The sequence below is a fragment of the Urocampus carinirostris genome, chromosome 2 (genome assembly GCF_059441175.1).
Source record: "Urocampus carinirostris isolate Australia breed hairy pipefish chromosome 2, RoL_Ucar_1.0, whole genome shotgun sequence".
NCBI lineage: Eukaryota > Metazoa > Chordata > Actinopteri > Syngnathiformes > Syngnathidae > Urocampus > Urocampus carinirostris.
This window is the reverse complement of record NC_142350.1, coordinates 56,959,229-56,972,618: the sequence shown is the minus strand read 5'-3', so window position 1 is coordinate 56,972,618 and position 13,390 is coordinate 56,959,229. Positions and strand designations below refer to the sequence as shown.

General features: G+C 38.5%; 1 protein-coding gene across 2 annotated transcripts in view; it reads right to left on the bottom strand.

The window, feature by feature from the left end:
- mindy3 (MINDY lysine 48 deubiquitinase 3) overlaps positions 1-13,390 on the bottom strand; it is a 35,478-nt gene that overhangs the window by 6,635 nt on the left and 15,453 nt on the right. For both annotated transcript variants that reach the window (XM_088327233.1, XM_088327234.1), the window contains 2 exons: positions 8,118-8,190; positions 2,856-2,928 (listed from right to left, as the gene is read on the bottom strand). In XM_088327233.1, coding sequence (XP_088183359.1) covers positions 2,856-2,928; positions 8,118-8,190 — 146 coding nt within the window. The remainder of the gene's footprint in view (positions 1-2,855; positions 2,929-8,117; positions 8,191-13,390) is intronic.

The following is a 13,390-nucleotide window of genomic DNA, read 5'->3' as shown; positions in this document are numbered from 1 at the left end:
CTTGCTAAGGAATATTGCTATAATGAATCCACAATCGGGAAAATTATTAATAATAAGGAGGCAATCAAAGCAACAAAGTCCGAAACCCTAAAGTCAGTAGTAATCTTAACCCCCCTTATTTTTAATGTGTTTAATCCATCCTTGAGGATGTCGTGCTGAGGAAATCAGCTGATCTTTTCTCTAGAACGTTTTTATGATTTACTGCCACGTGTCAATAGCTTTTCAACGCGGAGACACTGCGTGCCTTTATCTTGCAGCAGTCTGGGGAAGTCACGCTAATTTTAACAGAACATTAGCTTGGTTTGTTTGAATGGACTAATGCGGTTTTGATATAAGCAGTTTTTTGTCAATTTTAGAGAGAAGAGAACACAGCATTCAGCCATATGTAGCGTGCAAATAAGACATACAGAATGACAGAAATGTTAAAAATGAAGCAAATATTCAAAATTGGATGACCATCAAAACTTGAAGTGTATTGTTGCTATGGCTCACACAAATAACTCTTGAGTTCTGATTGCAATCTTGATGTCTAGTTAAAATGCAGTATTGTGTGTTCAAACTGTTCCGAAGTGTCAAAGACTCAAAATTTTGGCTGTCGCTAACGCCTAATGCTTTCAACGACAGAAATTGCAGGTGAGTTAATAATCATTTCGGCCAGGGATTGGGAACTTATGGCTCGCGAGCCAGATATGGGTGTTTTCATGGGTACATATGGCTCGGAGATAAAATGCTGATCGTGCAAATTTCCTCCGGAGTGTTCCAAATCTGATAAACGCAAAGTTCAATATGGTGCATGCATAACTGAAGCAATGCCGATCATACTATTGGTTTGGTCCAATATATAAAAGGGCACAGTTGCAAGTACAGTAAACAGTCACGGTGTCACACCAACAGACCCCTGTTTTGGCTGTACGTCACTAAGGAAGCCTTTAAATTTGGAGCTCATTAAATAACGTATGTTCACTGCTGAGAAACTTAATGATAAAAACCCACAGGGGTGAGCACATCTGTGTACACATAGTACACTCCTCTTTCTCAGACGTGCCCATTGCGCTTTAGGGAAATACATCTATAAACTTTTATTTTGCAGTTTTTGGTGACGTTTTTACAAAAGAACTCTGCTTGCACCTGGTTTTAAAATCAATACTTAAAAAAAAATGAGGGTCAAAATGAGCCTCACTGAACTTAAGTCACTGTGGGAGGGAAGTTTAGAGTGGTATATTTGTTGATGTAGGACACATGCTCTGCCACGATTATTATTTCATAAATCTTAAAAAAACATCTAACGACACACAGTTGAACAAAATGCGCAGAAAAATTAAAAATTTTTCTGCAGAGCGGGCTTGGCGATTTTGCTGAATTTTGTCTTAAAATATATGGTATGGCTCTCTCAGAAAAAAATAAAAATAAAAATATATATTATATATATATATATATATATATATATATATATATATATATATATATATATAACTTTATCACAATATTCAAGTCGTCTTTGCTTTTGGCAAACAACAAACAAGCAGACCTCATCTATACACTGGATGCATCCATGGAGCTTACTTTAGAAGTGCGGAGGGAAGCAGCATAGTACTTTGTTGAATTTGTCAAATGACATGAATGAAATCTTTTTCAAAGGTTGAACACAGACACAACATCTATTTGTGCACTGACGTAGATCTCACTTCGCCCTCGTAATCACATTACTTGGAAACATCATGTATATCGGGTTATTATTTTTCTTTAGGCATGTACACGATATATTTTGTTTGCTCCAAAAATTTGACTTCTGATTCCAGTCGGACTATTTCCAGCATGTAAATGTAGTCAGAGTGTCTAGAGAGCCCAGCTGTGTATTAAGGGGCAGGTAAACTTTTCTAAATCAGATAAAGCTGTGCATCAATTCATTGACTTTACAAACAATGCAACAATAACCGAAACCTAAACACATAATAACTTTAAAAGCAATTTCTTAGTATTGCAACTACTGTATTTACTTCAACTTTCTCTCTCTGACACAATAAAATCGTAACATGAGCCAAAAGAACAATGCAACTTACATTGCTAGTTTTTCAAAAAGCTCATGCAACCATCTCAAAACAGGCCTGCAAAATCCTAGGTAGACTTTTGAATCCACCCAATTCACAAAACATGAAGACGCTTTGGAGGCTTGAATCAATGTCATTTACACAAAGGTCATTAAATACACTTTCTTTACGGTTGACTATATCAACTATTTGATCACCAATTGGCCATGATCCAACTATCACAAGAAATAATCAACCCGAGGCACATGGATAAGAACTGCAAGCCTTCAGTCAGCAATAAAAGCGCCAGATAGGTTATTTTAGCCCACCACCAGCAACTAACTGAATATTATTCAATATGTCGGATTTGGGGTGGCTAAACTATGTTGTGTGTGGCAAGCAAAGCGAACGCAGTACCCCCCACGGTGTGCTCTGTTGTCTTGTGATGTGTTGGCCATCTGGGGCTCTGCAGAGCACATCAGTGTTCCAAACACGACTATGCCCGAAGTCCCAGCGCAGGGCTTAACGCTCCTCAGTGGAAAACGTGCTCCCGTTTGAAGCCTTGCTTTCAAGTGTTTCCTCTCTTAGACTTTCTTCCTGTCGTTAATGTTCTCCCTCTGAGCCGTGGATTCTCCTCTATTTTTTTTCCTATTAGGTTTTACTCATTCAGACTTGCTGTACTTCATGGAAGCCTGGTAGTGAAACGTGAGCTGGGCGGCTGACCTGGCCTGGCCGTGACTTTGGAGTGGGAACTTTAGAAGAGCTACAGGTGTCACGAACACACCAAACGCATATGTGTCGACACTAAGACCGGCCTCAAGCACTTACTATTCTGGCTCGGAGACAAGGTCGAGGCTTTTCATCACTTCCTGCAGGGCAGTGTCTGGGATGAAGCCGTTATCTGGAGGGAGACAGAAAGAGAGATGTATGAACAAGTTAGACAAGGATAAAGCTGGAGCCCCCAAAAAAGTTAAAAAATAAACAGCATATGGGAATTAACTTGTGACGCTCGTCATCATAACCTCACACATAAACACCTTCCCCTTTCTTTCCGACCCACTTTCCATGGAGATGATGATCACTTTACCTGTGAGGTGATGCTTTAAACCACATATGTCAGAGTCAAGGCCCGCGGGCCACATTAGGCCCGCGAGAGGGTTTTACCTGGCCCGCGTGACGATATCAATATATTATTAGATCCGGCCCGCAGGCCGCTGCAAGCCAGCAGCCCGCAGTACGCATGAATACTACATTTCCCACAATGCAACGGGGACGCGCCGAGCGGGAGCAAAGCGGGAGGCGGTTTGATTTATTCAGCAGTCGATCAGCAGCAGTCATTAGCATAACAGCAAAAATTAGCCCACAGATACCCATCAACAATGACTAAACGGAAGGTGGACACTGAAAACCGGGGCTTTCAAACAAGGTGGGAGTTGGAGTACATGTTCACGGAGGTAGCTGGAAAAGTATCAGCGTCAGCCTCAAACAAGTAATGTAGAGTTGTAGTAATACAGTACTGTATATAAATGTATGTAAATACAGTAATAATACAGTAATGTTTCCTGTGCAATTACACATTTGAAGTTTTTACTCCGTTCAAGTTTAAAAGTTAAATATGCACATAAAGAAGGTCTTGTTTTTTGTTGTTCCCCTCGGGAATTTTAAAGCTTTATTGTCTATGTTGACTATGTTGTTTTTGTTTGCCGACTCTGTCCTGGGAGTGTTTCTTGTTTTTCGGCTTTTCATGGAAAATAGATCTTGATGTGGACAACAGTCTTTTGATAAAATTGTCTCCTATTTAGCAGAGAAAATGACTTTTGATTGTTATTATTTGTTAATCAGTAATTCCTTTTTTTCACACTAACCCAGAGAAAGCCCAGAAAGGAAAGTCAATGTACATTTGAGCAGGACAGATGAGGTCCAGTGTGTTGATTGCTATTGGTTTTAAGTAACAAGAGATTTTTGCACTTTATTTTATTGTATTTCGAGGCAATATTTCTTTTTAATAATTTCAGATGATTGAATGATATAAAATGGTTATGAGTTGTTGTTATGAGATATGTTATGAGTTTTTTATATAAAGGACATTTGTATTTTGTGCCTGCTGAAATTAAAAATGACTGACAGAGTCATAAGAAAATATTGCTTTATTTATCCAATCATATTGTAATATATTTGTTGTGTTTTCAGTAGGTTAAATCTTGGTTTCAGTAAAGATTGGACAGTCCGGCCCTCGGCTTGTAGCCAAATGTTTTATTTGGCCCTCCGTCCATTTGACTTTGACACCCCTGCTTTAAACGCTAACACTTGATGTTGACAGCACGCCCTTCTTGAATTTTTAATTGGACTCAAAACACGACTACGTAGGCTTATGTGGATTTTTATTTAGAGACATGCCATGTCTGTTGACATTTTCTAAAACAATGCAAGCTTACTAGGGAAAAATAGACTGAAAAAGTAATTAACCGGCAAGCAAATTCGGTTTGTGGCATGAACAGATGTACAGAATGTCGATGCTGCGTTGAGGTAAAGGACGTGTGTAGTGCATATGTAATAAATAGTACTCTAACTACATCCTCCTGTTTGTGCTTGTATGGTGGTGACAATCTACATATGATCCAGATTCATGTACAGGGGTCACTAACATGGTGCCCTCAGGCACCAGGTAACGCCCAAAAATAAGGACCGATTGGGATAATAGCTCAGCAGTGACAGGTTCTTGAAATTTTCAAAAATATTTGAAAATGTGAACAATTGAACATACGTTATATAAGTAGTATCTGTTTTCTTACTGTTGCAATAAATATTTAAATGATCCATCTTCCAAGACTCCGAGATCAATTCGTAGTCATTTTGAATTAGAAATGGGATCTACCAAAACCGGGTCGGAGCCATACCCAAATTTCGGCCCAGCTCGGGTTTAAAAGATCAACTTACTATTGGGTTGGGTTTTATTTTCCACCCGTCAATATTCTACTTTGTCTCTCTGCCTTTCTCTGTTTTAAAGTACCACACTAGATTATTAATGACATACTGCTGCCTGTGGTTTTTCAACCTGTAGAATCAGGACTGCATTAGGAGTGTACCGTAAACTCAATGACGGAAAATTGATGGTTAATGTAACCTCTGCAGACACAGAAATATTAAAAGATGTGAATGTTGATAGAGTCTTGTTTAACTTAAATTTCGTTACACAAGATAGGCTTTGATTTGTTCTTGTAAATCACCTCTCCTCCTTCCGAGTACTCACAGATAAAACATAAAATTTCCGGTTCGCTTCGGGCTCTGTCCTGCAAATCAATGTAATTGGTTGGGCTCAGGCTGGGTCGGGCTTTAATAAAAACAGGCCTGGGTCGGGTTGGATTTCTTAGGCACCATCTTACCTCTATTTTGAATACATCTTTTTGGAATAGCCCTGTCAATTATATACGTATAAACATAATGGCCCTGCGTTGTTCAACTTAGCAAGGTTGTTGGGTCCATGGTTTGTTAAAACACACATGCACACACACAAATTCACTCTTACTGCACACATACACAACATATAGTAAATTTATTATGCACGTGAACATAACCTCACACAAACACCTGCCATTTCTTTCTGACCTGCATTCCATGTACACATGATGATCACTTTACCTGTAATCTGCCAGTATCTTTTTTCAAATATACTAATGGCTAATAAATGGAGCCTATTTAAGCCAAACTCAAAATAAAAACAACTTTATAAGTTATTTCAGAACTGCGTAGAGATCTGGCAGTCCTTCACACTAATCAATTTCGGCATCAAAAAGGTTAATGATCCCTGCTTCACATTGTACTTGAGAAAATTGGCAGATCACAAAGCTCTGGTGATATCTGTAACCATGCAATGATGCTCTGGTTAAGCTTATGTGCTGTAATGTAAAGAAATGCTAACAATATCAACATGGCAGATGACATGGCATGTAAAAATGATTGTTGTAGATGTCGGGCCACATTTTGAAACTTTTAAAAAATGTCCATGCTTGTCAAGCTCTAAACCAACAGTGCATTGTAATGTGTATTCGTGGTACATGACGGCTTAATACCCAAGCCTGACACCAAAGAGAGCAAATTAAGGTCTGGCAGGAGAGCCTTATTCACTATGTCTATTGAGAGCATGATGTTTACAAATCGACATGGGCCGAAAGATACACCATGCCATAATTGCCCTTGTTGTCCAACAGGTAAAATATTTTGCCAGACTTAGTAGGGGAAAAACTGCACTGAGTGCAACATTTGAGAAAAGCAAAGCTTTAAAGTTTTTTATTTTATCCTTTTATATAGCCAACACCCCCAAATTTATCGTGATAGCCAACAAATCAAGAGGTTTGGATATAGTTACATAACCAATAAATATAAGAACAAAGATGTGACATGCAATATGAAGTTTACTGATCATCTATCCAAATATTTGCTTCTATATTTTCACTTTTCAACCAAAGTTGTTTCAACTTCTTTTCAATCAGTTTTTGTGGGTGGCACAATTCACTCATTAAAAGCCACCCGTTTAAAATATTCAACATCTATAGAGGGCTCCGCGCTTTGTGCTAAAAATAGTAACACGGCTTCGTGCCGCCATCTTGGAAGTCTGTCGATTACAAGCGGTGATAGCGAGAGGAGCAAATATTTACTCAGTTTGTCTATTTATTTACTCATCTAGCTTCGTTTGTGTATGGATTTTGTCCATCAACACTATGGAAAACTACGTGGAGAGTTTAGACAAGCAAGCACGCGAGCGGTACGCTGCGAAGTTGCATTTTATTGGAAAATTGGATCCCTACAAAATTAAAAACAAGGACGGGAAGTCTGATCCCGATTTGTTGCCGTGTGTGACTTACATCGAACTTGTTAACTATCTTATTTTCCACCCAAGTCCCTTTTGTGAACTGAAGGATTTTCAAAATTACAAAAGTATGGAAGCCTACGACAGATTTGTGTCTGGTTGATAATTATTAAGTTAAAAATCTTATGTTATAAACAATTTGACATACTTTAAGTGTGCTTATACATACTCATGGGTCACAGATGGTTAGAATATTATTTTACATTTTTTAAACAATTTTACAACAACAGTAGATCAACATCTAGATCTTTTAAGAATATTTTTTCAGAAATGTTACTCAAGAGGCAACACCTACAGTATTTAACCTAGCCATACTTGAATGGTGTTGACAGATGTACATGAAGTACACATGTCCCATAACCTTTTTAAAATTTATTTCTACATCATAAATAATTCAATTTACCTGTCAGAAAGTGGTCAGAACAAACACGAACACAGTCAAGCTTTGGCAAATTCGACCGGTTGATAGCTGCCAGCCACATTCGTCTTCGCCGTTCACTTTTCTCCTGAGCTTCAATCCCCTGATTGTAAACACACTTCGGAAGTCTAAAGAAGCCCTTCCCACCCTTTTCCCCTCGGCGACAACAGCCAACAATAACGAACGTATTCGGCATTACAATGTAGAATCTAACTGGTTCGCTGAACAATAACAATGAAGTGAAAAGCTTTGTGGACTTCCAAAATAGCCGCCAGCAATGCATTGTGGGTAATCTTAGGACCTCGAAGCACTCTATAGCGGTCAATGGCCACAAATTAGTTGAGTTGAGATTTCACCCCATTTCTGATCTGCTAATGAATATATGTACTGTAAATATTTTGGAGCTTTTCGACCTCCCACCAAATTGTTGCAGACATGATCAGACTAGACTACTGTCTTACACAACAAACACCCTCTTTCCCCTTTGATCGTATTATTATTATTATTGCATCACTCTATTTGTTCTTTCCCCTAATACCCTGAAAGCGACAAGAAGTTAAACCTGGTTGACACAGCTGTAAGACGAGCTGAGCTCACAAACCTTAACAAAAACAGAGATGAGAAAAGAAAGTCGTTCTGCTTGTTAAGAAGGAAAAATATTGCAAAGTAAAAAAAAAACACACGAACTGTGAAAGGACCAGAGGGAGGTGGTTACACATCACTGAACAGCTAAGACATATAGCTAGGTCTCCTCAATAAACTGAGTGAGATGCCATGTAATAAATACGTTGTAACAATTGATTACCTTCAGGATCAAATAACTGGAAGATCCTCCTCGCCTGCTCTGATGGAGACTCTGGACCGACAAGGGACATCTCCTGATGCACAAGAATCAAGAGGAAGAATTATTGTCATGTAAATATCACCGATTTGGGACAAGCAAGAAGATATACAGTGCCTAGCGAAAGTATTCCCCCAATTACCCCAAGAACGTTTTTATATTGCAACATTTCAGACTCAAACCTTGAGCTAAAAAACTCAAAATATATTCTAGGAATCTACAATATGTGCGACATTGTCTTGAAGCAGAACCAAATGATTTCAACATTGTACAATACAATAACAACCCCCCCTGGCCCCCTGCTCTCTTATCTCAGCTCATTAACTTCAAATGTTACCTGCTCACTTCTAAATGATCCAATGTCGACCTCAATGACTAGCAATGACCAACAGAATGCAGCTGTGTGTCAATAACTGCTCTGTGATAGGCTCAGGGGTCCATGGAATGAGACACTAGCTTTACAAAGACCAGAGAACACACCCTGCAGGTCTGGGATAGTGTTGAAAAGTTCTAAGCAGGATTAAGATACAAGAAAATTTTGCAACATTTACTCTTCTACAGGAAAACTATGCGATAAATAATATAACAATGGAGTGAGCATAAAACTACTACAAACTTACCAGAACCTAGCCATCCCTCCAAACTTTCCGCCCAAACATGGAGAAAACTCCCAGTAATCAGAGGAGCAAGGGGTACATGATTATTATGGTTAACCTTCAGGCACACACAGCTCAGGTGGATTTTGGATAACAAAACTATTTGTCGTAGTCTGCATAAATTACCCCTTTCAAGAAGAGTGTAAAGAAGAAAGCCATTTAACATATGAAACAAGAAGCTCTGGTCAGATGAGACCAAAATCAACCATTTTGTTCTGAATGCAAAGAGTTATGTTTTGTGAAAGAGTAACACTGCACATCAACCTGAAAACACGATCCTCACTGTCAAACACAGTGGTGGCAGCATCATGTTCTGTGGTTGCATTTCTTCAGCAGAGACTGGGAATATTGTTACAGTTGATGGGAAGATACATGGCGATTCTGGCAGAAAATCTGTTTGGAGTCTCCAAGGGACCAATGCTTTTGCAAGGCAATGAACAGTACCGTGTGTGGCACGCATGAACAAAATGGATGTTGAGTGTCTGGGAATATTACCAACAACCCGTACAAACAGTTGTGTGCGTTGTGCATGTGTACGGGGTGCACTAGTCATGTCCATTGAAGGGGTGTGTGGGTGTGAGTTTCTGCAAGAGGCCAGTGTAATCACTGGAGTCTGCCAGGCTATTAACTGATACTCTGATAAAGTCCACTGACTTGTTTTCACTGCAAACACACAATCAGGTAATCAAGTCCTACATATAAACATGATTCATGAGAAAGCCGACGCTTTGTTTGCTGGTGAATTTCAACCAGATAAGATTAACAGTAAGAAAATACTTTACTGTAAGTTTTGAGATCTTCAGTTATTTTGACAAGTTCTCCGGGATATCAAATATACCGCACTATAATCCTGTCTTCGCTCCCGTTATCTGGTATTTCCAAACTTGCATATTGGGTATCAGGAATGAACACAGAGCTGGTATTGTTTCTTTCTCCTGATGAAAAAAATGAAAACTACTAAATAACCTGACTGGTTTCCAATACCGGTAAATTTAGGCCTACACCAGTCTTGAAGAATTTTAGTTTCTAACGTGACACTAAACATAAATGAATGCACAGGTATTTCAATAAAACAGAATAGTACTTCATAAGGTCTAATTAGATAGTCGATGTGACAAGACTTGTGCTTTTCAAGCCCTTTGACAAAATTAACCTTTAAAACATGAACATTCCTTCTTAGTATAACCATATTTTCCCCAATTTTTTCATAAAGACAAAAACATTTTACAAGAATTTTTTTTCTAACTAAGTATTTGTATTATTTTACTACACCTTTAAATGGTTTTCTAATTTTATAATTTTGCTATTCTAATGCACAAATGAACTGTTGAAAGCGTGCTTGCCTCGGACAGTCCAGTTTAAAAAAAAAATTTGAATAAAAGTTTATCAAATAAACATGAGAAAAAATATCAAGTCATGAAATAAGAAAAACTTCAATGAGCAAAATGATCTTTCATCAGAATAAAGTTTGACAGAATTAGGTAAAGCGCACTAAAAATGTAGAAGAATAAATGGAAACATGAAATAAAAAAAAATAAGTCATAGGACAACAAAAAAATAATTGAGTAAATCCATTGACAGAAAAATATATAACTTGGAAATGTGATTACCTTTCTTGTATTACTAATTATTTGATAATTTTCAAAAGGACTTTAAAAATATGTTGAAAACGTTTTTTTTTTTAAAATTGCATTAAATATAGATATAATTCACATTTTTCGAATGAATTTTTTTCTATAAATTTGTGCAGTTCATATTATACCAAAATTGTAAGTGCATATTGTGTTTAATGGAACAACTGAAATAATCATGAAGAGCGGCTTTTGAAAATAAACACTGCAAACAAACAAAACAAATTAAAAAAAATAAAGAAAACTGTCATGGACAGTTTAAGCAAAAAACAAGGTTATTTCTTTGTATTTCACATGACAAGCACTACACAAACACAGAATGTTTTTAGGGCAAATGAGCCCTGGTAAACGTCCAACTTGGCCTTTATTAAAGCCTGATCCAGGCAGCCTGCTAAGGTTTCACTGTCCACTTATTACAGTGCTCAGCGTTCACTTGGGAGAGAGACTTGAGCAGAGATGACTCCCAGCTGCTTTTGCTTCGCATACAAAGAAAACAGAGCAGTCGACACGGTGATCTGTCACACATACTATAGCTTGCCCTGATTTGTTACCATTACAGGTTTCATAAATCTGCTTCTAGATTTGTCATTACTTAAAAGTTCCTATCCCAAAGGGATATAAAAGGTGACCGATCACCATGGGAAAAGTCGTTTTCATTGCACAGGTCTTGTCACATCGACTATGTAATAATCACTAATGGGAAGACGTTTTGTCTCTTTACAAGTTGGCGAGACCCAAAAAGGATTTCAATGCGGCCTCACAAAACCCCACAGGTGCCATGAACGCTGTAAAAATAAGTTCAGCTTCGGTTTATTGTCTTCAGAGACATTGTCTAATGGAGTGGTTGTCAACCTATTTTCAAGATCTACCCCACAAAATATTTTTCATCTCAATATCCCTATCTATCGTTTTTTTTTTATATACAGAAATACCTTTGCATAATGTACAAGCCAAATTCCTTCTACAGAGCCACAGTGAAGAGCATTCTGGCATACGGCATCATGGTGTGGTATGCTGGGAGCACAGCAGCAGACAGAAAATCATTGACGGCTTTCAATACCACAGCAGAGCAAACAGCTATACAAAGGACTCCTCTAACCCTGGCCACCACCTCTGACCTGCTGCCCTCTGGTGGAAGCAAGAGGCCCCTTCTAACAAGGGTTCAGAGACAGTTTCTTCCCCAGGGCCATCTGCACCCTAAACAAACATATTTACATATATATATATATATCTTGCCAATGTATAGAGATGATGGATAACAGTGGAACAGTGTGACAGGTAATTCAGTTATTTACAGATGACACAGCGCTTGTGGGTGATTCTGAGGAAACATTGAGAAGGTTGGTAATGGAGTTTGGGAGAGTGTGTGATAGGCGTAAATTATGTGTGAATGTTGGGAAGAGTATGGTGAAGAAGTGTGATGAAGTGGGAATGGCGTTGGAAATAAGGTTGCATGGACAGGTGCTGGAAGAAGTTAAAGCTTTAGTTACTTGAGTTGTGATGTGCAGTTGGTGGAATGGAATGCGAGGTATTGCACAGAATGAATCAAGGAAGTAAGGTTTTAGGTGCTCTGAGGAGAGTGATGAGCAACAAGAGTATGAGTATGGATGTTAAGAGGGCACTGTATGAGAGAGTGATTGTGCCGACGGTGTTGTATGGTGCAGAGACTAGGAGCCTGAATGCAGATTTGAGAAGGAAATTAAGTGTTTGAGGAGTATATTCGGAGTGACAATATTTGATAGATTGAGAAATGAAATTGTGAGAGACAGAACTGGAGTAGTAGTAGTGGAACTGAGCAAGCGTGTGGATAAGAGGATGGATGAGGAGCGAATGTTGAAGAAGATCTACGGAGCAGAAGTCAATGGAAGGAGACCAAGAGGAAGGCCGCGATTGACGTGGATGGATGCTGTTATGAGTGCACTGCATGAAACAGGTCTAAATGTCGTGGTCTCTTGTTGATGAGTGGAGAGGTGTTGTGAAAGAAAAGTGGGATGTTTGGACGTGTTCTATGATGCACGGGGCTAAACCGGTGAAAGCTGTCGGGCCCTGCTGTTGAACAGAAGAGTGTGTTGTGTCACCCTGACCCGAGTGACACGGCTGCTTTCTTGTGTCCCGTTTCATCTGGGGGGACGATAACATGACCAACTTGGGTGCCGAGGTGCTTAACTTGTTTGGGTGTTTGGTCATTTGGGTTAGCCATGGTCAAGATTTTTTGTGTTTTTTGCTTTTTTTCTTTTATTTGTTTTTGTTTATGTGTTTGTCTTGCTGTCGGTCACCCCTCTCGAGGGATATGACCGGGGTAGATAGATAGATAGATAGATAGATGTATAGAAAAAGGAGTAGAGTAATCCCTTGCTGTATCGCGATTTACTTATCACAATTTTGCTACTTTGCGGATTTTCGTAAAACAGCTTGATGAACCAACATAGCGTAAGCGCAAATCTTTAACTTTCTACTTTTTCTGAAAGCCATCACGTCAACAAAACACGCTCGAACGACTGAAGCCAGGCCTTTTATGTCTTTAATCCTGGAGTTCCACATTTAATCTTGTTGTAAACAAAGTTCAATATTTTATTGTCAATGACTATAAAGACAATTTTATTTCTAAATTAAGTTAAAGAAACAACGACAGAAAATAATTAAGCAAAGAGTTATCTAGGTGTATACAGCTACTCTATCTTTGGAAAAATTAGTCTAATGAACCAGACTGATTCTGATAATTGTTTGACGGGTTATCGAATTGTATAATTGTCCATTTTAATTCTATAATTGGCCATTTTAAATGTCCTGTACGGACATTTAAGAACCATAAGTGTAGTGCAAAGGTAAAAACAGTGAAGGAAAAAAGGGCCATTATGGTTTAGTAGGTAATTTTCCTGTGTTCTCTGAACTTGCGGACAAGGTAAAACAATGTCAGCCAAAACGACACAACTGTGTGCTGTGACGACAG